This window comes from Camellia sinensis, chromosome 14, assembly GCF_055761805.1.
Source record: "Camellia sinensis isolate YWXY chromosome 14, ASM5576180v1, whole genome shotgun sequence".
Taxonomy (NCBI): Eukaryota; Viridiplantae; Streptophyta; class Magnoliopsida; order Ericales; family Theaceae; genus Camellia; species Camellia sinensis.
The window spans coordinates 79964778-79989228 of NC_138974.1; the positions used below are offsets into that span (position 1 = coordinate 79964778).

Consider the following 24451-nt stretch of genomic DNA (forward strand, 5'->3'; position numbering starts at 1 on the left):
ATTTGGGAGTATAAAAATAGATTGAGAATTTGACATCCAGATTCAACCAAAATACAAAAACGAAAAAACAAGAAAGCTTTGAGATAATCTAAGAACTTGCAGCAAACCTCAAAAGGAGACACGATTTGCCGACAAGCAAATCTCCAATGAGCAAAAGCTTAAACAGGTAGTCACTGCAAGTAAGGACAATATATATATATTTGTATTAGTCTTGGACAAAGAATATGGAAAGAAAAAAATTTACGAAGAATCCCAAATTTAAAAACTTTTTTTTAGTTCCGATTTCCAACGCAAACTCACAGTAATACAATCAATTCATATAATTCATAATGGCATTCACAGTTCAAAAGAAAATTATGAATAAATTCACAGAACTAGCTTCATCGATCACGGCCCAACAAAATTGACAAAAACTAGTGAATAGATCTGAAACCATATCACCGACAGGTCTATGGATCACATCATAAGACTACACCAAGCATGAAAACAACACCAAAAACCTAAAAATGAATTTCAAAAATAATAATAATAATAATCACGAAATCAATAAATTCGCAACATATTTACAAAGAACAAATCATTATAGATCTAGACAAAAAAGAATACAACTTCGATAGGTTTGAATCAGCAATTTATAAGGAAACTTACTATTCAGGATTCATGGCTGTGTGGAATTAAGATCGATTCAATCGTCAACAATACGGTGACTAAATCAATAAAAACATATATGTAGTTGAAACTTTCATGCTATAAGCATCAAAGGTGAGTGATAAATGATTATGACATTTATATGTGGTTATGGAGACTATCTCTAAGAGTGCACATGTTGCTGAGTGCACATTTTGGTAGCCATTACATAGCAAGAGAGATTTCAAGTACAACAATGAAAGCAAAGCCCTAATTTCAGAACCAACAATGCCTTACAAATCAAATGAACATAAACCACGAACTAGTGATATTAGTACTTTTACCTTGTTAGTTCTTCTTCTTCTTCTTATTCTTCTTCTCTTTCTTTGAAAGGTGAACCTATATTTAATAAGAGCAAGTATTGTAATTAATAAGATATGTTATTTGTCAAAAAAGCTTTGATTAAATGATTGCTCACCTCTTGGGATGAAAATGCATGAGATTGTTGTTGATGTGACATTGGCCGAACAGTGGGATGACTACTAAGTGAATCCACAACCTATCATTCAATAAGAGACTTAAATTGTATATTAGCTCTAGGCAATTTAAAGTAATAACTAGTAAAAATAATTAAAATACCTGCTGCCTATGTAATGGGTTTGATGGTGCAACAACTGGATCAACGGGCACGCCTGCAGCTTGCAATTGAGATTCCAAAAACTGAATTCGTGACTGAAAATCTGTGCGTATAGCCTGAATTTGTTTCTCCATTACTTCATTCATCTTCGACTCAAACTGCATTTGATACCGTTGAAGTTGCTCTTGAACTTGTTCCTGAACTTGAGTTTGGAAGAGACGATTCTGCTCTTGTGACCGCCTATATCCACCTCCAAAAACATCAGTGGGTGACGGTCCCAATCCAAATGTCCGAACACGACCAGGTCGCTCTGGGCCCATAATTTGTGTGAAGATTTGCTCCTGTAATGCTGCAGGGTCAGTAGAAGATCCCTCCATGTGCTCTGCTAACTCATTCATTTGAGTCTGCAAGTTTGAATTCAATAATTAGCCTCCAATATAAATATAAATCATATTAAAAGTCCAAAGATAAAGTAGTATTACATACCATAACCTCATTAACTGAATCACTATTTGACGTCCCATCTTTCATGTATGCGGCCATCCACACCTGTGACCTACTAGCAAGAACCCCATTGTTCTTTTTGGTCTCCTATAAATGGAAGACAACCAAAATCTTAAGATAAATAAGAAAATTAAATAATTAAGCAATTAAATATGTGAACAAGTTAAGTAAATAAAATAAACAACTAAGCAAATAACATCTGTTTTTGTAGAACTGGTATAAATTCATTATGGTGCAAATTGTTGACACCTTTTTAGCACATATAGACAGATATAGTTGACAAAGAATGAAAAGGATGGATGGAGAGAATAATTATACCTCCAGTCGAACTACTGAGAAAGGCTTTCGGTCTGTCCTATGATGTAATGTCTTCTTCTTCCGGATTTTTCTATTCTTCTTGCTTGATTTCTGTCCAATATGAAATTTATTTAAGATGTTATAAAAAATTATCATATATAAACATTGTTTCACATAAATAAAATTTTATCGATGCACTCTGAGTGCCCCAATAGTAGACCAAAGCCCGCCACTGATCCTCATGTACTCTATCTGGTCGATGAGCCAACCTTTCTGCATCATTCTTGAAGGGTTTGTATCCCATTGTTTTCACTCGACTTTTCCAATCTCTCCATTTCTTTCCAAATGAAGCCATTATTGTTCTCTTCATGGATTCATCTGCATCCGTATGAGCCTGCATTACAATTATAGACACTTGTAATATGCAATGTCAACTACACTTGTAATATGCATTTCATATGGAATACAATTGTAACTTATTTCATATTAAATATCCATATATACCTTTATCTCCCTCCATATGTTGTCACACCCCAAACCTGGGTATGACCGGCGGTGGCCCACAGGGCCTTAGCCCAAGGCACACGTAAGCCTAAACACGCATTCAATATCACCTTGAACAATTAAACCATAGTCCAATAATAAATAACCAAAACTCAATCCAGGACATGCCACAAGTGAAAAACAAGTCATAACCAACTACCAAAAATATATATATATAGTAAATGGGACACAAACCGCCCACAAAATAAAATAATTCTAAATAAAACCCAATCACGAAGTATGCACAAAACTCGACAAAACAATCTAAAAGAAAATTAAATAAATGCCCTAGAGGTCCATGCAATTGGGTCCCCGCTACGCCATGAGTCCACTCTAAGTCCTTCTAACACCTGGAAATGGTAAACAACTAAGTCAGCTGATAGCTCAGTGAGTAGCAACATGGATAGTAAATACAGTTTTGAAAACAGGGTTCAATTCCAAAATAAGATATATATCACAAAAACTAGATTGGCATACAGTTTGGTAAATACAATCTGTTTCAAAAAGAAGGTTCTACAGTTCAACACTTAAAATACTCATGTCTCGCAAGAACATGATAAATGACATTTTTCACTTAAAACAGATTATAACATGAACACCATAATTTTCTGGGTACCAATAAAAACAAATAATCTGCCACACAGTTCTCAAGGCTATAAGCCCCGTTGGATCCAATACCGAACTAAGAGTCATCCTTAGGGTGGCACCTGGGCCTTTTCTCAAAGACGATCCGATTGAAGGTCACCCAGTTGTTTTTAAAGGTCTTTTCCTTACAATCGTTGAGCACTAGAGTCATCACGGCACAACCCGGATCTGTTCCCTAGTGGCCAGAGTCACCACACACAGTGGAATAATTTCCCTGGACTAAATACACACATGGTCCCAATAATAAATACACATCAGTTTTCGCAAAACATGGTAGTTCATCATTATAAACATGAGACCAAAACAAATATTTTACAGTATGCCAAGTTCACACATGTTTCAGAAATAATTTGATTCAATTGATAATATAATAATTTATCAAAACAGTTTAATCATGAAACAACAATTTAATTTTCCAACAGTTCAGGGTAGGGGAACATTTATAAAAATATGTAGCATGAAAGTACTCACCTGAAAACGAAATAATATAATCATCGTATAAAGTGTAAAAGTCCAACTAGTGCCCTGAACCAAGTATAAAAACTACATGTCACAACTAATTTAAAAATACTAAAAAAAAATAGGAACGAAGTAACCTCAAACTAAAGCGCACTAACACGGCTCAACCCAACTCACCGATACTCTTAAATATTACCTAAGTTCATGTTCTTCAAGGTTTAAAATCACCCAAAACATGGGTTCCGGTTAAAACTTAATTAATTGTGACTTTAAGATAAAACAGAATTTCAAACAAGCCTTCCCAACCTATTCGCTAACTTTGAAAATTACAAAACCCACTCCACGCTATTCGAAAAATTCCAATAACCTCCAGATATGATCTAATATATCCTAAGTTTCAAACCCAATTGGTTTCACTTGATTTGCTTATCAAAATAATTTCCTACAATTTATTATATCCAAACAGATTGTTTTCTGCAGCACTTTAAAGAATTTGACGGTTCTCTTAATATACACGAGCAATCAATGCAAGGCCAAAAACGTACGAAACTAGACTCATAACTGGTTCTAATGACACTAATTTCATAATTTTTGGATTTATACCCAAAGAGAACAACACTCCCGAATTTACTGTTTCGGACTGGTTTCCTGGACAGATTTGAATACCTCAATTTATATGGATTTCGACTCCCAAAAATTCTGAAAAAATTCAGATATACAATTCAGTATGTAATTAATCTACTGTAAAAATTTCAGATTAAAATTCATTCATTTGATATGGTTTCTTGATTTCTAAAGTTTGCTGTTCTGAACAGAAATTTTTTTTTTTTTTTTTTTTGTACTAAGAAATACTCCATTATTAAGTTATCACTTAGATTCCTATTTCCCGAAACTCAACTGGTACAACCTTCAAACACAACACTTAACTATGCACAGCCATTTAATGTCCACTATAGCACTTTCAACAGTGGAGAACCCATCATTAGAATTCACAAAAGGAATACCTATACCCCACGTGTTGCTTGTTCTAAAATTCCATCAACACTACTTGTATGAGCACTAAAAATATTAATAAAATCCCAATCAACCACCATACTATTGCACTGCTTCCTCACGACAATACTCAATCAAAGAAAATATGATCATAGATAATAATGAATCAAGAAAACAGGGAAGGAAGATGGTGAAAATGCATACCCAAGACAATGAATTCACTTGAAACCTAATGGTGTGCCTGCTTGCCACTCTCTTCCCCTCCCTTTTTGACTAACGGCTGCTGCTACTTGGGGTGCATAAATAAGATTGTAGGGTTTTGTTTTGTTTTTATATTGTATTAGGCAACTTAGGGTTACATCTGTATCTACACAAAAGGTCCCAAAATATTATCTTTTGTTTTAATTTATTTTCTCTCCCCATTAATTTAAATAAAATACAACTACTATTAGATCAAAATATGCTTACTAATTTGACACTTAATTTTATTTTATTTATTTATTTATTTATTTTTTAAAAAAAATAATAAATCTTGCCTTTAAATTAAAGACTTTCACCATAAATTTATTTTAGGTTTAAAAATTAATTAAATGATCCTCCAATAATATTTAATTTGCACCTTAGAATTCACCACCAAAATATTTGAGATTGTAATATTATTATTTAATTATTTACTTAATTTTTATATTCAGGTTCACACATATGTTATCTTTGTTTTGTTTTGGAACATAATGCCAAGTCGTAAAAGTGAGTGGTGCAAGACTCCCATCTCGTGCCAAAACGCCCAAATGTGAAGCAAGGGATGTGTGTCCTTCAACTACTTGATTCAACTCGTTTGGAACAACTTTTAAAATGCCATCTTCACTAGTACCCCATTGACCATGCACATATGTGGGACCCCTTGTCTGCTTTTGTGTGGCTTGACTTGAGCTAGGACCTACAAAACAATAGTAATAAGCTTCATATCAGTTTCTTTATGATGCAGTCAATTGGTCACTGAAGATTCGTTCTATTATTTTAACAGTCCTAGACTCAATGACACAGTTCTTTCTTGCTTATTTTCTATAATAGTGTTCAACATGAATTCTAAATCTCTCTTTCAAATATTAATATATATTTTTTGCACCACTCATCGTTACACTAGATTTAAAGTAGTCTGTTCATGCACAGATTTGATAAGGCCTTTTCACTGTTTTATATTTTGCGAATTGGGGTTGAACTTTCGGGTTCTTCTTCACAAAAGACTCTTGTATTTTTTCAGCGGCACCGTGATGTACCTCCCTCATTCCTAGAGGCACAAAAGATCTTAAATAGAGTAACCTGTCCATGATTTGACCAAGTTGAATAACAATGATCTTCAGCCTCTGCCCTATAGAACATGTTAAACCTCTACCACTGTACTAGTATCAAGATTCTAAACAAACACTACATCACAAGCATACTCAAACATGTATAGATAGATGATATCAACTTGATTTATAAAAACAATGTCTCTTGTGGTCACAGTTCCACAAGTCAACACACTGAACATCAACGATATGAACTCCTATATAGGACTACAAATCTAACTCAAAAACACCATAAGAAAATATCAAGCAAAGTTGATACATACCAGCTGAAACAGAGCCATGTGATGTACTACCGCTATGTGATGTGGTAGGAAGACTGCCTGGTGGATGCCATGATGCCGGTGGATCGGGTATGACTTTCATCTTGAGTGTGTTCTGAGTCTCATCTGAACTAGAACTACTAGAGCTTGATTGCTCACTTTCACTAGAAGAATGGTCGAAGCTAGAACTCATAGATAATATCTATAAAAAAACTACAAACTGTAGACACCCCATTTTTGACCGTCCTCAAGACTTGGACGTCACCGTTTGAACACTCGGTGATCATCCATGATTGTGTTCGTTTGGAGTTCCCGGAGGTCTCGGCTCGCGCGCCTTGCCTCAGGATCCCCGAACTCGACTGTTTAGTGTCTGGTTTTGCACCAAACACTTTTGTTTTGCCTTAGAGGGGCAGGGAATGCCTTGTGAGATATCCCCATACACCACCGGCAGTGGCTGGAGGCCACCGGCTGGTCTTTTTCTTCCATCGGCAATTTTGTTTGCCGGTCGGCACACTTTATTGCTGGTCGGCATAATATGTTGCCGGTCGGCACTGTTTTTTGCCGGAATAGCCTTTTTGGGCAGCCGACCACTGTTCCTCCACTTTATGGAGATATTTTGTGCCAGCTGTGATAGCTGGCACCAACTCATTTCCCCTCCATACACGTGTATGGAGGGATTTCCCTCTAGCCAAGCTTGTTGAAGAAGCTTTGCAAGAGGGATCCTTATAAGAGGGAGGCTTTCCTCTTGGTTCTAGGTTAGAAAAACAGAAGCAAAATCAGCCTTTAGAGATATAGATACATATTATCTCTATACCTCTCTCCCTCTCCCTTCTTGTGTGTGTTTCTTGGCCCAAAAGGTGTGTTTTACCTTACTTTTGCACCATTACACACACCATTACACCTTAGTCCGAGATTGAGGGGCTTGGGGGAGTTGTTTCTTGAGTTTTGGACTGGTTTTGATCCAAAGAAGGAGGTTAGGCCATTTGTTCTTCAAGGGTTCTTCAAGGGTGAGCATCTTCCCTTTTATTCCCCAAACTTGCATTGATTTTCTACCTATTTTGTTTATTGTTTTGGCTCTTGTGTATAACATAAAAAAGGCTCATATTTTCCTGCTCTAACACTTTCATTAAGGTCACTTTGTGGTTAGATTGCAAACTCACCCTCATAGGCCTTGTTTGGCCTATTTTGGTGCCTTTTTGATAAGGTTTCGTTCACTTCAGCATTTTGATCTTTTGATCACCAAAAATCAGTGTATTTTAGTGTCAAAAAAGTTGGTTTGAAGTCTTGCATAGGGGAGGGACACCCCTCTCCCTTTATGGTTTTGTTTCCTTGCTTTTTGGGCTCAAAAGGATAGCATGTGTGCTTGTTGTTTCTTGGCTTCATTTCAGCACTTTTTTAGGCATCTTAGGTCTTACATAACCTCTGTTTTTGGCCGGATTTGGCCCTCTTGTATGCTTGTGATATTTGCTTTGTATTGCTCTATCTTGCTTAAAAATACATCCCATGATTAGGCCATGATTTTTGTGTGTGTTGGCTTGGTTCTATGGAGCATTTAGCATTGTTTTTCCATGCTTAACATCTGTTGGTTATCAACTTGGTCATGTTTAGCATGTTTGTTAGAGTTGCTTTGTATTTTGGCTTGGAAGCTTTGAGCATTTTGACCTCTAGCATGCATGGTTGTGTTTACCCTCTTGATTTGGCATCATCTAGGGTCATATTTTAGTCCAAGAATCATGCTTACATGTGTGCATGCATGGTCTTTTTCATGTCTTGAGGGTGTGTCCTCTTATGCCTAAGAATGAGTCTTAGTGTATTTGCTTCATGGGGGATATCTTAGTTGCCATATTAGGAGCTTTTGGGGTCCTATTTTGCATGCATAGATTCTGTTTTTACTTGTCTTGATCATGCCATGAGTGGTCATGTCATTGAAGGTAAGTTGTCTCCTTGTGTGCCTTAGCTTTGGGACCATGAATTTGCTTGTTAACATGAGTTGATTGTCTATCATTTTGAGCACTCTTGGCCACCGTTTTGAGGAGGGTAAGGGTCTGCCCTTTTGCCATTTTTAAGCCCTCTTGCATGCTTACTCCATGTTTGTTGCATAGTTGTTCCATTAAGCTTTGTAGCACATCAATCCCATAGTCAATTTGGTCCATGTTTGCACCATTTTTGTACCTTGTATGCTTAGCATTGTACATTTGTCATGTTGGTTGCATAATGTTTGTTGTGCTTTATATCTTGGTGGCATGATGTATTTGAGCCTTGTTGAGCATTACATGCATTGCATTTACTTGGTTTGGGGTGTCAAACTAAGTTCGGGAATCAAGGACCATTCATACTTCAAGTGATGCAACGCGCCTTGATTCCCGGTCATCGGGACCTTTGACTCTAACTTGATAAGGCCTCGGTTTTTCATGTTGTTTGTTGCATGCATTTTCATATCAAATGGCAAATTCGATCCTTTGACTCATCATGTACCATTGATGATTCAAGGATCGAAAGTCATGCTTCTTTGAGTCTAAAATATGATAAGAAGTAGGACCATGCTTACATGTGTCCAAAAACTCCATACTATGCACTGCCTGTCCTCTGTTTGCTGTCAAACTGTCTATTGCAGGAAGTTTCTGCCGACCGGCAGAATTTAGTGCCGACCGACACTATCTGGAGTGCCGATGAATCTGATAAAGTGCCGACGGGAATTTCGGAGTGCCGGTGGCAATTCTGTCTGGCCGGTGGTGCTCTGCAGGATGCAGAGAGCTTGTTCCAGCACTTTGGAAATTTTCAGGAAGACAAGGCAGTACAAACAGAGGCGACAAGAGCATAGTACGGGTTTTCCGGGCAAGACGGATTCGAGCATGCATCATCTGTGCGCCCCGAGGCAGAGGCTGTGGCCACCCTCTTCATTCTTTTGCTTCCTCTTTCTTTTTAATTAATTAGGAAATTTTGTAATAATTTTATTTGTTCATTATTTTGGGACTGTAATATTAATTCGAACCCTCTGAGTGAGGGTACACATGTAATAAGTGTGGGTGAGTGTGTGTATGTCTTCCAATCCCCGTTTCTTTCTTCCCTTTTATTTACCAGCTTATGATGGTAGATTAGGGCATTTTTGAAATTAGCATACCTTATGATATGCATGCGTGCATTCATGCATCTGTTAACATGCACCGGGCTCGGTACATCATGCTAACCGCATTCGTATTTTCAAATTCCAAAATTGAATACATGAATTAGTTGGTTGCATATCGTATGCCATATTTAGGTTAACCGAGCCTAACTAGAATTGCACCTTGTATGTGTTGCATTAGGCAAAATAACATGAACTAGGACACGCACATTTGCTAACTAGTTTATTGTTTTGGCACGGAGTACAATGTAAGTGGTTATGCTTTAGCATCCAACATGCGTGTGAATGTTGCCATAAGAGTATGCTTGCCATGCGGCTAAGTGTTTACATGAGATAAATTGCCTGAATGCCTGTGGGTGGAGGTCAAAATGCTTAAATTGGGATAATGCGTTAAAACTATATTTGTTAAGCCCACTAGATAGTGGCAAAACCGTCTTTTCTAAAAAGCCTACTTGAGGGTGGCAAAATCTGTATTTTAGCCTACTCGCGAGTAGCAAACCATTTTCAAAACAAACATGAAATGTTTTGTTCCAATTTGGGTGATTTGGTCTATACTTGTTTGCTGTGCGCATAACATAGTAATTCTAGGCTAATAAATGGAATAAGAACACGTAAAGTTTTCAAAAACGGATATCACGGTTAGTAGAGGCCGGTCTTCGGACCGGGCGAAAGGGGGTGCTCATAGCTGACCTTCCCCGATCGTACCCAAGCTCCCGAGCCGAGACAACTCCGGTGATGACGGACATGTGGCCTTCGGCACCGAGTCAGGGTTTCCTAAATTTCCCCATTTTAAAAATATTTAGGTGGCGACTCTGTATCTGGCAAAGCAGTCCATGTTTGGCACTACTTTTTTTTCAAAAATCTGTTTCTCAAAACGATTTGCCAGATTTGGACTCTTTGGTTCAGATTAAGAACCGTGACACAAAATCGAGAGTCCGAACTGTAGTAGCATCGAGGTCCTTCCGCGGGCGCGTCTACAGTTTCTGGCGACTCTGCTGGGGAGTTTTAGAGAGTTTGACTCAAATTCATGATATCCTGTTTTGATTTCATTTATGTGTTTCTTTGCATTGCATGTGCATTGGTGCGCCTAGGAACAGTTTGCCATCTGCCATTCATGAACGGTTTGCCGGAGGCTTGTCTTGTCAAGGCATGTCCATAAGGCTGACCGGCTATGGGCTCTGACAGTATGGGAACACAAACCCCGGTTTTACCGGGGCACCCTTTCTGACCATTCGACCTAGTGCATATTCGGAACCATAGTGACCATTCCAAGCTAGGACAGGTTGCTTACCCGATGCTAAGTTGTTTGAAACCGCTGCGTGCGTAGTGAAACCCTAGCTCCTGACAAAATAGGACAGGGAAACCCTACCCCAACATAGGGGTGTTTTGGCTCTCTTTACTTGTTATGTGCTGTTAGAATGTATTTCTGCAGGGAAATGAACACACCAGTTTGTAAGTATGGGCATCTGGCCTGAGGGCATCAGTATCAGTTTTAAGAAGAATCGGTTATCTGCGGGAATCAGGGCTCAGTATTGGGAATAGAAATTTTGAGAACAGTGGTCGGTATCGGGGAACCGTGTGCTCGGCTTATCGACTATGTGTTTTGAAAATCCAACTGTATATTATTTGTTTATTTTATGCTGTTGTGCTGTCCGGTTGTTGGTTTATTTATTGCTTTATTTATCTTTTTACTAGGTAGTTTAGCATCATTGCGTCTAACCCAGTAGACATTCCCCAAGCACTCTGGATCAGAGGTCGCCGGCTCCATCGATCTGAGGATCTGATAGAAGGACAACCAGTGTACCATTCTCTACCCCCGGTTACTAAACGGAAAGCAACTAGGCAGAGGATATCGGTTCAGCAATCGGTACAAAGGGCTTCGTCTACCCCACCTGTGTACAGTAGGGATCAGGATCCCGTTTCACCCACAGAGAGGGAACGCATACCAGCAATTCAACCAGAGCAGAACAATATGGCTAGCTTAGAGGAGATGGTGCGCCAACTTCAGGAAAGCATGAAAATGATGCAGCAAGATGCTGCCCGACAGGCAGAATTTGCCAGGCAACAGGCTACAGTGATGAGTGAGCAAGCGGATTTAATTGGGAGGTTGCAACAGCAAACCGGGGCATCACCTTCGCAGCAAATCCCTCCTCCATTAAGGGTTCCAATACCCGAAGAAACACCAAACGCCTGGAATGTCCAAGAAGATACAGACATCCCAACGGGGCCGGCTCCACCCCCGATTCCGCCTCAACAATCCAAGGCAACCACTCCCATTAACGTATCGGATTCTCCCTTTGAGTCTGAGATAGACCCCATGACATTAAAAATGCACAAGCTTGAAAAGCTGTTCAAGAAATCTCAAGGTGCGAAGTCCATTCCGGACATTGGAGATGGGTACATCGACACAGCCGTGACGCTGCCAGATCGATTTAAGATGCCCCAAATTGATCGTTTTGACGGGTCTGAGGATCCCATGGTACACCTGCGACTGTTTTCAGACGTCCTAAGGCCAATGGGCCTCACCAGATTGCAGAAACTATCTTTATTCGGCCGGACCTTGTCAGGTGTGGCGTCCGCATGGTATGCCAAGTTGGGGGACGACGTCAAGAGAAACTGGGACGAGATGGCTGAGGCCTTTATCCTGCAGTACTCGTATAACACACAAATCGAGATCACGACCCGGGATCTCGAGACAACGAGGCAAGAACCCAAGGAAAGCTTCTCAGAGTTTGTAACTAGATGGCGGGCTAAAGCTTCAATGATGACCTTGAGACCCACAGACAAAGACCAGATTCGGATGATTGTGCACAATCTTCAGCCGAAGCTAATGCAAAAGATGATTGTAGTCCCCTTTCCCACCTTTGCTGATTTACATGAAATGGGGTGCAGATCGAGGATGCCTTGAGACAAGGTTGGATTGATAATGATCGGGACCAACCCCGTAGAAATTTCAATCGTAGTACTAATACAGGCCCGAGTGGCGCTGCGACTGCCAGGACCTTCGAAGTAAGTATGGTCACCACTAACCCTTCCCCGAGAAATACAGCAGCCACACCATTCTCCGGCGCGTCCGGAAGCAATTCGCAAACAGCCAAATACCCTCCCAGAAACACCAGAACCTTTGCTCCACTTTATATGCCCCTGTCCAAAGCTCTGGGGGTTTTGATCAGGAAAGGGCATCTGAAGCCCCTAGAGCCGCGGCCCTTACCAGAAAGACTACCCGCCACCCACAACCCAGCCAAATATTGTGCGTTCCACCAGCAGCATGGTCATGACACTGACCTATGCTTTCGTTTACGTCATGAGATTCAAGATCTCATTGATAATGGGGTGATTCTTCCCCCTGAGAAACCTAATGTTACCACAAATCCTCTCCCCGCACATAACCAAGTTCCACCACCCAAAAGAGTCAACTTCATCCACACTAGGGTCGCATCCTACGGTCCCAGTATCTACATCACACCCTCCTACCTACCTAAACCTAAAGTTTTCCTCCCCGATTGCACCGATTTGTGCATGACGGACATCTCCATAACCCAACCCAAGCCAGTGGTGGTGACCATCGAGAACAAGAAAGGGGTTGTCAAACCAGGGTCCGTGGAGCCTGAGAATGATGTTGGGAATGCTTACAATCCGAATGACTACATTTCACCCGTGGGCCAGAATAGACCAAATGTCGAATTTCCAGTCGGGGGAGAGCTGTGTGTAATCCGAGGGGACAATTCAGGACAGGAAATGGATGATTTGACAGCCGTGGAAAAGGACGTTGTCAAGTCCCAATTTCATGATGACCAAGACTCAGCCATCAACTGGTATGATAATGAAGAATCAGCAGAGGCCACGGGGTGGTTAGATGATCAGCCGGATGTAATAGGGGAGTTCCAGTCAGAACAAGGCCCGGCAGGGGCAGGAATGTCAACAACGCCCGGGAGTGTCGAAAAGCAGAATACATCGCCGGAGAGCGCTGGCGTCGAGAGTTTCGCTCGGGAATGGAGCATTTTAAGTACAGGGATCAGTGAGCAATCTACTGCATTGACAAAGCCAGAACAAGAAAGATTCGAGGATTCTGAGAGGATTAGAAAAGCAAAAGGCCACGTAGGGGTCGAAACCGCCGCAAGTACGGAAATGGAGGATGCTGTGAACATAGGGGTAAGAGGTACTGTGAGTATCGAGACAATTGTGCCAGAACCAGACAGATGCTTGTCAGTCGCAGATGGTATGTGGTGGGAAGACGACGATCTATGTCTTGCCCACACGGACGAGGATTGGAAAGGTAACCAACCAGATGATACCTGGTATATCGGCGAAGTCGATCACATGACTAGGAGTGGACGGTATTTCAAGCCTCCACACCTAGATCAACCAGAGGCGTCTGGGAAAGATAATGAAGCAGAGAAACAAAAGGAGAAGCAACTCGAAGATGAGGCCGTATTGAGACAATTGAAAAAGATACAAGCAGACATCTCCATCTGGGGACTGCTTATGGCTTCTCGAGTACATAGACAAGCTGTCCTTACAGCCATGGACAAGGCCAAGCTGTCCATAGACACCACGCCCGAGCAGCTGGTGGGATTAGTCTTTTCAGGAGGGAATTCCCCAGCATTGAATTTTTCTGACAAAGAGCTGCCACCCGAGGGTGCAAACCATAACAAGCCGCTCTACATCTCTGTCAAGTGCAGAGATAAATGGATACCTGTGGTACTTGTCGACACGGGATCCGCTATCAATGTCTGCCCGGCAAGGACAGCTTATGCGATTGGTTTGAAAGTCGCGGATTTTATACCAACGGCCCAGGTAATTCGGGCGTATGATAACACAAGCCGGGAGGTAATGGGGACAGTTAAGATTCAAACAAAGGTTGGGCCCGGACAGCATGAGATAGATTTCCATGTCTTGGAGGTTCCTGCAACGTTCAACTTGCTTTTGGGACGGCCGTGGCTGCATCAGGTAAAGGCGGTCTCCTCTACCTTACATCAAGTGGTGAAATACCCCTATGGGAAGGGAGTAGCCATTGTTTTTGGAAATTCATCAATTCATCCACCACCAGAGGTGTCTACGCCTGTTCTAGAAATTGAGCATGGCATAGAAGATGTGTTCATATCAGGTTTTACCTTGGCCGAGGCTCGGGTTGTACAGAACATCATGGCAGCTAACGAAGGGGTGTATGTCAGCGCCCAAGCAGTTTATCTCATGAACAAACTCCAGCACATCCCCGGGATGGGATTAGGCAAGAGCGGTAGGAAAGGTGCCGCAGCATCGACCGAGGTGCCACATAACCCCCATACCTTTGGTTTGGGCTACTTGCCCACCAAAGAGGATTGGATAAGGAAAGGAAAGGAAATGGCCAGAAGGGCCAGGGCGAAACAGATAGGGAAGCCCTTTGACTTGATGCACCAACCCATTCGGGGGACCCTGAACGGACGTTTCGTCCGGGAGGGGGAGGACTTTCCGTTCTGTGGCTTCCCGGAGCCGTGGCTCAATGCGGAGAAGAAGCGCGTACCGGGATTTGAAATTTTCTTTGATTTACAGTTACTTGAGGATGACATCGCCGAAGGGCAGGCAGATCTATCGGCTGAGGCCAAACAAAGTAAGGAGGTGCAGTCCGAGGACGCTGAAAATGAAATGGGGGCAGCGCTGGCATGTCTGCTGTCAGATCCTCCGATCAAACAGAGGTGCTTGGGGGATAGCTCCTCGGTATGTGTGATTGGGAATGAAGCGTCTGCGGGCCTACCATCAGCTATTTTGGATGCATCCATCGCACCTTCTCTCATCTGGCAATATGAAGAAGGCTTTCTATCAAGCAGCACCGGGTCAGGTAGTGAGCCGGAATCTGATTCTACCGAATCTTGTACGTCGGAATCAGATTCCAGCTCAACTAAGTCTGAGTCCGGTATTCCCGGGGGTGATAACCCGGATACCACAGTCCTGTCTAGATCGTCTTTTTCATTTTCTTTTGAGTCTGTTGTAACGGAAGAATCCGACGGCTCGGAAATATTTAATGAGAACGACGTGGGTGTGGTTTCGGAGTATTTTTCTGTGCCTTTGATTTATTGCTTAAATCAGGATTTTCAAAATTTTGATGAAAACGACGAGGAAGAAATTCCTCCGGTTTTGCAACGGTTAATTGATCAAGAGCAGGAAAGATTTGTTAAACCTTTAATGGATGAAATCACCACTGTGAATGTTGGTACTGAGAAGGACCCGCGGCTGGTCTAGATCAGGTCCACGTTGTCTTCTGAGGAACGCGAGCGCTTAGTCGCTTTGTTAAAAGATTTCAAAGATGTTTTCGCGTGGTCCTACGAAGACATGCCTGGAATCGATCCTGAGATTGTACAGCACCGGATCCCTCTTGATCCCGAGGCCCGACCTGTCAAACAGAAGCTCAGGAGGATCCGCCCTGATTGGGCCATTAAGATCAAGGAAGAGGTCACCAAGCAGATTGACGCAGGCTTCCTGTTGGTGTCTGAGTATCCGACTTGGTTGGCCAACATTGTTCCGGTACCGAAGAAAGACGGCAGAATTCGGGTCTGTGTAGACTTCAGAGATTTGAACAGGGCCAGTCCGAAGGACGACTTTCCCTTGCCACACATCGATGAACTGGTAGATTTCACGGCAGGACATGCCTTGCTTTCGTTTATGGATGGTTTCTCAGGCTATAATCAGATAGTAATGGCGCCCGAGGACCGGGAGAAGACTGCATTCACTACCCCGTGGGGTACATATTGTTATCGAGTGATGCCATTTGGGCTGAAAAACGCGGGAACTACCTATCAGCGGGCAGCAACTACGATATTGCATGATATGATCCATAAAGAGGTCGAGGTGTATGTGGACGGCATGATTGTCAAGTCCAAAGAAAGAGAGGGCCACTACACCGCCTTACAAAAGTTTTTTCAAAGGATCAGAGAATTTCGGCTGCGGCTAAATCTCCAGAAGTGTACTTTTGGTGTTACAGCAGGAAAGATGCTAGGGTTTCTGATAACGCAAAGGGGCATCGAGGTCGACCCTTCCAAAATCAAGGCCATCTTAGAAATGCCACCACCAAGGACTGAAAATGAGGTGCGAGGCTTTCTAGGTAAAGTGCAATTCATAAGGCGGTTCATCTCTAAACTAACCGTGACTTGTGAACCACTGTTTGGCCTCCTGAAGAAAGGAAAGAAATTCCAATGGGACGGCCGATGTCAAGCAGCTTTTGAGCAGATCAAAGAATATTTACAGAACCCGCCGGTATTGTCACCGCCAGAACCAGGGAGACCGTTGATATTGTATCTTTCGGTAACTGAGACCACCATGGGCTGCATGCTCGCACAGGAGTCGGAAGACAAAGTGGAAAGGGCTATCTATTATCTGAGCAAGAAGATGCTGGATTACGAGACCCGCTATACACCACTGGAGAAGGCTTGTTTGGCCTTGGTATGGGCTACCCGGAAGCTGCGACACTACCTGTTAGCTCACTCTGTAATGTTGGTTTCACGTTTGGATCCCATCAAATATCTTTTTGAGAAACCAGCACTTACAGGCAGGCTAGCTCGTTGGTTGCTTTTGCTTTCCGAATTCGACTTGAAGTATGTAACACGCAAGTCGGTGAAAGGGAGAGCAGTAGCGGAGTTCCTCGCCGACCACCCGGTTGAGGGGGATGAAGCGGTTGAGTACCTATTCCCAGATGAAGCGATTCTGCATATCGAGGATGAAACTTGGACGATGTACTTTGACGGAGCGTCAAACCAGTATGGGTATGGGATAGGAGTGTTGCTGATAGCGCCTGACGATTCCCGTATCCCTTTGGCATTCAAGCTCCAGTTCAGAGTCTCGAACAATGAGGCAGAGTATGAGGCATGTATTGCTGGTCTGGAAGCAGCCCTAGAGCTAGGGGTAAGACGGTTGGACGTCATTGGGGATTCGAATCTTGTTGTGTCTCAAGCAAAAGGAGACTGGAAGGTCAAGGAGGAAAGAATGATAATTTACCACCAAACCTTGGATTTGTTAATTCCTCGGTTCGAGAAACTAAATTTCACCCACCTCGTAAGAGAGAACAACAGGTTTGCAGATTCGTTAGCAACTCTATCTTCCATGATAGACATCCCGTCGGGAGTCCGGATGCGTCCAGTCATCATTGATCAGAAGTTTGCGCCAGCATACGAGTCAGTTTCCGCCATAGATGAGACCCAAGACGACAACCCCTGGTATTACGATATTTGGAACTTCTTGGAGAAGGAGACGTATCCGATAGGGGCAAGCACCAAGGATAAAAGGGCCATTAGAAGAATGGCTATTCAGTTCATCATCTGCGGAGGTAAACTGTACAAAAGAGGTCATCTGGGAATGCATAAGCTCTGTGTAGAAGCTGAAGAGTCGAAGCGCCTAATGGAGGCCATCCATGGAGGAGAATGCGGTGCACACATGAATGGAGTAATGTTGGCCAGAAAAATCCTTAGACAGGGCTATTACTGGTCGACCATGGAAGAGGATTGTATCGGCTTTGTTCGGCGATGCCACAAATGCCAGATCCATGCAAACCGTATGAACATCCCACCATCCAAATTGTACAATATGACTTCCCCGTGGCCCTTTTCCGTGTGGGGGATCGATGTAATCGGAGCTGTTACCCCGAAGGGATCGAACGGACATGAGTATATCCTCGTAGCGATAGATTATTTCACAAAGTGGGTCGAGGCCCAATCATACGCGGTGTTGAAGGCGTCGCACGTCGCAAAGTTCATCAGAAACAACATCATTTGTCGCTACGGGGTGCCAAATGAGATCATCTCGGACAATGGATCCCACTTTAAGAAAGAAGTGGTCGACTTGTTGGAAAAGTATAACGTGGCTTTTCATAAGTCATCTACGTATCGGCCGTAAACTAATGGAGCAGTTGAGGCCGCCAACAAGAACATCAAGCATATACTGCGAAAAATGGTGGAGACCTATCGAGATTGGCCAGATAAGTTGCCGTTCGCTCTGTGGGGCTACAGGACTTCGATTAGAACTTCTACCGGAGCAACTCCGTATTCGTTAGTTTATGGAATGGAGGCTGTTCTACCTATTGAAATTGAAGTTTCGTCTTTACGGGTATTGGCCGAATGTCAGATAGCTGAGGCAGATTGGCAGCAGAGCAGGTTCGAGGAACTAATGCTCTTTGATGAAAGAAGACTAAAAGCACTGTACCACGTTCAGAGTTATCAGCGCAAGATTACTCGGGCTTTTAACAAGAAGGTTAAGTCCAGAAATCTAAAGGAAGGGGATTTGGTACTCAAAGACAACCGAGCTCCCATCCACGACCCGAGGGGCAAGTTCAAACCCAATTGGACTGGTCCCTACATCATCAAAACCATCTGGTCAGGCGGAGCTGTGGTTCTAATGGACTTAGATGGCTTAGAATTCTCTCAACCGATCAATATGGACAAGTTGAAGAAATACTACCCTTGAGAGGCTCGCTAGGCCGAAAACCCGAAAGGGCGACCTAGGCAAAAGTTAGAGCACAAAAAATTAGAAAATATAAAAACTGAGCTCGCAAGGCTGAAAACCCGCAAAGGGCGGCCTTGGCAAAAGTTAGAGCGCAAAAGGAGAGTGAAAATACTCGAGTGAACCCGAGCCGGAACTACGTAAGGCTTGATTCCCATCTTTGGGATACGTAGGCAGCTTCGTTCTGAAGTTCAGCCATGACACTTCCCCGATCAACTTTGTCCATTTGATCATCTCAGCCACCTTTGTCCATCAGCATTCGTTGGAATCTCCGGTGCAGTGCCACTCAGACTAGGGGCAACTTTCCGTTGTTAGGCAGTGCTACGAGGCTCTTCAGACTAGGGGCAACTTTCTAGTTGCAGGAATTTGGGGTTGTGCATCTCAAGCGACAGATCTCAGGCGTGTCCAGTTCTGATCCACAATCAAAAATGTTTTTGAAAAGTTTTAATATAAGCTGACTTCGTTCAAATAATCTTTTTACAACTTCGACTATTTTCGGACCAAAGTGGAAAATTCTTAGTACCAGAACTTTCAATTTCATTGATTTCAAAACAGAGTCTTCCTGCTCTTACAAACAATTGAAGTTGCTTTTTATTACATTCACGAAAGAAAACTTGAAAATACTAATAAAGCAATAAATCTAGGGCATGGTCAAGTCAGGTGTTCCTGCGCCCCCTCCCAGAGCTGGTCGAAGCCTCTGATGCCAAGCTGGGCCCGATCTGTGCTTCTTCATTGAGCCAATCTATGCACTCGTCAGATAAAGTGCAACTGAAAGTAGGAGCGGGGGCCAGGAGTTCTCTCATCCTCCACGCAGTGGCCTGCCAAGCAAGTTGCGCGCCTCGGGCTGGAAATGCAGCAGGATACTCTATCCCCTCTGGCGGGCAGGTCTGATCATGGCCAAATTGGCGTCGAATCCGAAATGGGAAATAGAATACACAATGAGTGAGACCGACCAGTTGAATCCCAGTCTGCCGAGGCATATTGTAACTCATTGCCGGAAGGTTCAACCAAGAGCACCGCCAAGCAATACGGTCTGCGGACAAGTGGCACATCCAAGCGAACCACCATTCCTCATCCAAGGCATTAACTAGACGATGCCGGAAGAAGTAGCCGCGAGCTGAATATGCTGGGCAGGAGTCCACAACCTGCAATTTATCCATCAACCACACCTGGGGAGGGATTGAAAAATGAGAGATTAAAGAATAGAGAGATGTACGAGGAGAGAAAAGTGAGAATGGGGTTTTGTGAGAAAAGACTGAGCTCGAGGGCCGAGTGATGTGAGCAATACATGCGCGCCTCGGGCTGGAAATGCAGCAGGATACTCTATCCCCTCTGGCGGGCAGGTCTGATCATGGCCAAATTGGCGTCGAATCCGAAATGGGAAATAGAATACACAATGAGTGAGACCGACCAGTTGAATCCCAGTCTGCCGAGGCATATTGTAACTCATTGCCGGAAGGTTCAACCAAGAGCACCGCCAAGCAATACGGTCTGCGGACAAGTGGCACATCCAAGCGAACCACCATTCCTCATCCAAGGCATTAACTAGACGATGCCGGAAGAAGTAGCCGCGAGCTGAATATGCTGGGCAGGAGTCCACAACCTGCAATTTATCCATCAACCACACCTGGGGAGGGATTGAAAAATAAGAGATTAAAGAATAGAGAGATGTACGAGGAGAGAAAAGTGAGAATGGGGTTTTGTGAGAAAAGACTGAGCTCGAGGGCCGAGTGATGTGAGCAATACAGAAATGCGAGATTGGGTGGGAAATATTACCTGTAGCAATAGTGGACTCCCTGCCAACCTAGTCGCCTCATGACAGTAAAAGGCGTCTAGGCCCCTTAGTGTCTCGGCCAGAACCATGGCGATACAGCTCTTGCCCTCTCTCAAGCCTTGGGCAACCTCAATCAGCCGGACACTAGCCCCTCCAAAGCCCGAAATGAACAGGAAATGAGACAGCATGCACAAGCAGAGCGCATGTCGCCGGAAGCCTTGCCAGTGATGGTTGCTGCGATCACCAGCATCAGAAAATCGATTGGCCAAACTCGGAATGTCTAACATCCCATCATCCGTCAAACACCGAGCATCGCGCATGCTGAGTCCACACATGCGCCCTAAGGATTGGGCATGACCAAAATTAAGTTGGGGTAGGAGCTCCTCGTCGCGCTCGGACTCCATTAATGCTCGAAAGTCTTCAAAGGTAGGACATATCTCTTGCCCGGCGAAGCTAAAGACATGTGTCACCGGATTCCAAAATCTTGCCGCGGCGTGAAGAAACGGGAGATGCAACGGGGTACGACCCAGAGTGAATAGTGCATTTATGCCGAAACCCCGGAAATTCACCTTTTCCGAGCCATCCAAGCTAGCAATCCAAGCTGTGAGATTTTGAGCAAGAAACTCTTCCATTGGAGCAAATCAGTGTGAAAATGAGGAAAACTACGAAGCTGAGATCTTTTGTAGGAGATAAGGTTGAGTGGGGAGACAGGTGTCAACATTCTGGTGGTTCCCCTCGTTTAGTGCCGACCGGCCAGAAATATATGCCGACCGGCATAAAAATATGCCGACCGGCCATTTCAATTTGCCGACAAAACAGACATACGGCCGGTAGCCACTCCTTGCAGCCGGTGGTTCCTACACCGTGCCGGTGGGCTTCCTCCCTGGTCTCCTGAGCTGTTTATGCTAAGAATTGGGGAACTTCACCACCTCCAAATCCCCCCCGGCGATAAACTCTTGCGAAGTCACGCCCGTCTGCTTATCGAGTTTTGAACATTTGCTTATCGAGTTGTATTTCGCTCTCTTGTAGCTCTCGGTTCGTTTATCGAGTTGTATTCACACTTGTTTGGTTGTGTCATAGCTTTGTTTTGCTTATCGAGTTGTAAGTCGGTTCACTACCTGATTATTACGATGACGAATTTCCAAAATGAGTTCAATTTCGTTCACATTGTGGTGTGAAACCCTGCGATGCGATGCACAGAAGATCCACAAATGCAACACCTTTTGAATAAAATGATTAGTTTCATTCCCCATCACATGTTTTGCAAAGTGTATGAATTTTGAGAAAGAAAATAAACCTGCCTGAGGCAGTGCAATGTGCTTAAACGACTAGTAAAAAGGAAAATAAAACGTAGAATGGCAGGGTAGCCAAGTATCAGAACTGATACCGGTGAAACTCCCCTTGCGATTAGCGCACCTTCCGCATCTTTGTTCGGGTCAGCCGCGTTGTCGGACGCCCTCACATTACGGGAAATCACACCTTTGAAACGTGAACCTTTGAGTTGACCTCAGATCACAACTTCTGCAAGCAACGCTCGATGCATGCGAAGAATGTCCCGCCCCGTATCCTTTTCATGCTTTGTGAGCCCCGCAAATTGTTTCGATTATGCTGTGTAATAGTACGTTCCTTTGATTGCGTAGATCGCATGTTTAATTCCATTACCTGCGTAGACCGCATGTTTTGATTGCGTAGATCGCATGTTTAATTCCATTACCTGCGTAGACCGCATGTTTTGATTGCGTAGATCGCATGTTTAATTCCATTACCTGCGTAGACCGCATGTTTTGATTGCGTAGATCGCATGTTTAATTCCATTACCTGCGTAGACCGCATGTTTTGATTGCGTAGATCGCATGTTTAATTCCATTACCTGCGTAGACCGCATGTTTTGATTGCGTAGATCGCATGTTTAATTCCATTACCTGCGTAGACCGCATGTTTTGATTGCGTAGATCGCATGTTTAATTCCATTACCTGCGTAGACCGCATGTTTTGATTGCGTAGATCGCATGTTTAATTCCATTACTTGCGTAGACCGCATGTTTAACTCCGTCACCAGCATAGACCGCATGTGTTAATTACGTAGACCGCTTGTTTAGTTTCATCGCCTGTGTAGACCGCGTGCTTGTGATCAATTTCGTCGCCTGCGTAGACCGCTTGCTCCGCTTGCCTAGTTGTATTTCAATATGCATTGTCATGCTCTCTATTTACTTCGCGCTGTCACGCATTTCCAGTACACCACTATTCTTGCATTGTCATGCATGTCGCTAACCATATTGTACCTGTTAAGTTTGTTTTCTTTGCAGGCACGATATTGTATGTACGGTTCATTTGAAGCTGGTGCAACCAGACGAGCCGCACAGGTATTGTATCTCCCGAGTGAGACTTTTTGAGAATTCCATAATTCTCTTACGTCCTTTCTGCATTGTAGTGTAGTTTGGTATGCTAGCTTAAAACTGTTGCATGTTTGCTTCGTTACAACTTTCTTTGCATGATCATAAGTTATGCTCGGCTCCGTGCATTGTCTTGCATTTTGCCCCTGCCTTCGGGCGCAGATCTTATTTGTATTGCATGTTTGTCTAAGTCTTCGGCCTTGTCAAAAATGGGTCGTCTCTGGGCTTTGACATTCACTCCCGTCATTGTTATGACTTTCGAGTTCTGTCAAAGAGGGGCAACTGTAGACACCCCATTTTTGACCGTCCTCAAGACTTGGACGTCACCGTTTGAACACTCGGTGATCATCCATGATTGTGTTCGTTTGGAGTTCCCGGAGGTCTCGGCTCGCGCGCCTTGCCTCAGGATCCCCGAACTCGACTGTTTAGTGTCTGGTTTTGCACCAAACACTTTTGTTTTGCCTTAGAGGGGCAGGGAATGCCTTGTGAGATATCCCCATACACCACCGGCAGTGGCTGGAGGCCACCGGCTGGTCTTTTTCTTCCATCGGCAATTTTGTTTGCCGGTCAGCACACTTTATTGCCGGTCGGCATAATATGTTGCCGGTCGGCACTATTTTTTGCCGGAATAGCCTTTTTGGGCAGCCGACCACTGTTCCTCCACTTTATGGAGATATTTTGTGCCAGCTGTGATAGCTGGCACCAACTCCTTTCCCCTCCATACACGTGTATGGAGGGATTTCCCTCTAGCCAAGCTTGTTGAAGAAGCTTTGCAAGAGGGATCCTTATAAGAGGGAGGCTTTCCTCTTGGTTCTAGGTTAGAAAAACAGAAGCAAAATCAGCCTTTAGAGATATAGATACATATTATCTCTATACCTCTCTCCCTCTCCCTTCTTGTGTGTGTTTCTTGGCCCAAAAGGTGTGTTTTACCTTACTTTTGCACCATTACACACACCATTACACCTTAGTCCGAGATTGAGGGGCTTGGGGGAGTTGTTTCTTGAGTTTTGGACTGGTTTTGATCCAAAGAAGGAGGTTAGGCCATTTGTTCTTCAAGGGTTCTTCAAGGGTGAGCATCTTCCCTTTTATTCCCCAAACTTGCATTGATTTTCTACCTATTTTGTTTATTGTTTTGGCTCTTGTGTATAACATAAAAAAGGCTCATATTTTCCTGCTCTAACACTTTCATTAAGGTCACTTTGTGGTTAGATTGCAAACTCACCCTCATAGGCCTTGTTTGGCCTATTTTGGTGCCTTTTTGATAAGGTTTCGTTCACTTCAGCATTTTGATCTTTTGATCACCAAAAATCAGTGTATTTTAGTGTCAAAAAAGTTGGTTTGAAGTCTTGCATAGGGGAGGGACACCCCTCTCCCTTTATGG

General features: G+C 43.3%; 1 protein-coding gene across 1 annotated transcript; it reads right to left on the reverse strand.

The window, feature by feature from the left end:
* Positions 1-881: 881 nt before the first annotated feature.
* LOC114303109 (uncharacterized) lies at positions 882-1851 on the reverse strand. The gene is made up of 4 exons (XM_082905926.1): positions 1751-1851; positions 1267-1668; positions 1106-1186; positions 882-1026 (listed from the first exon to the last, which is right to left on the reverse strand). The coding sequence occupies exons 1-4, from the start codon at positions 1805-1807 to the stop codon at positions 976-978; spliced, it is 591 nt and encodes a 196-aa protein (XP_082762052.1). The 5' UTR covers positions 1808-1851; the 3' UTR covers positions 882-975.
* Between the last annotated feature and the right edge of the window lie 22600 nt (positions 1852-24451).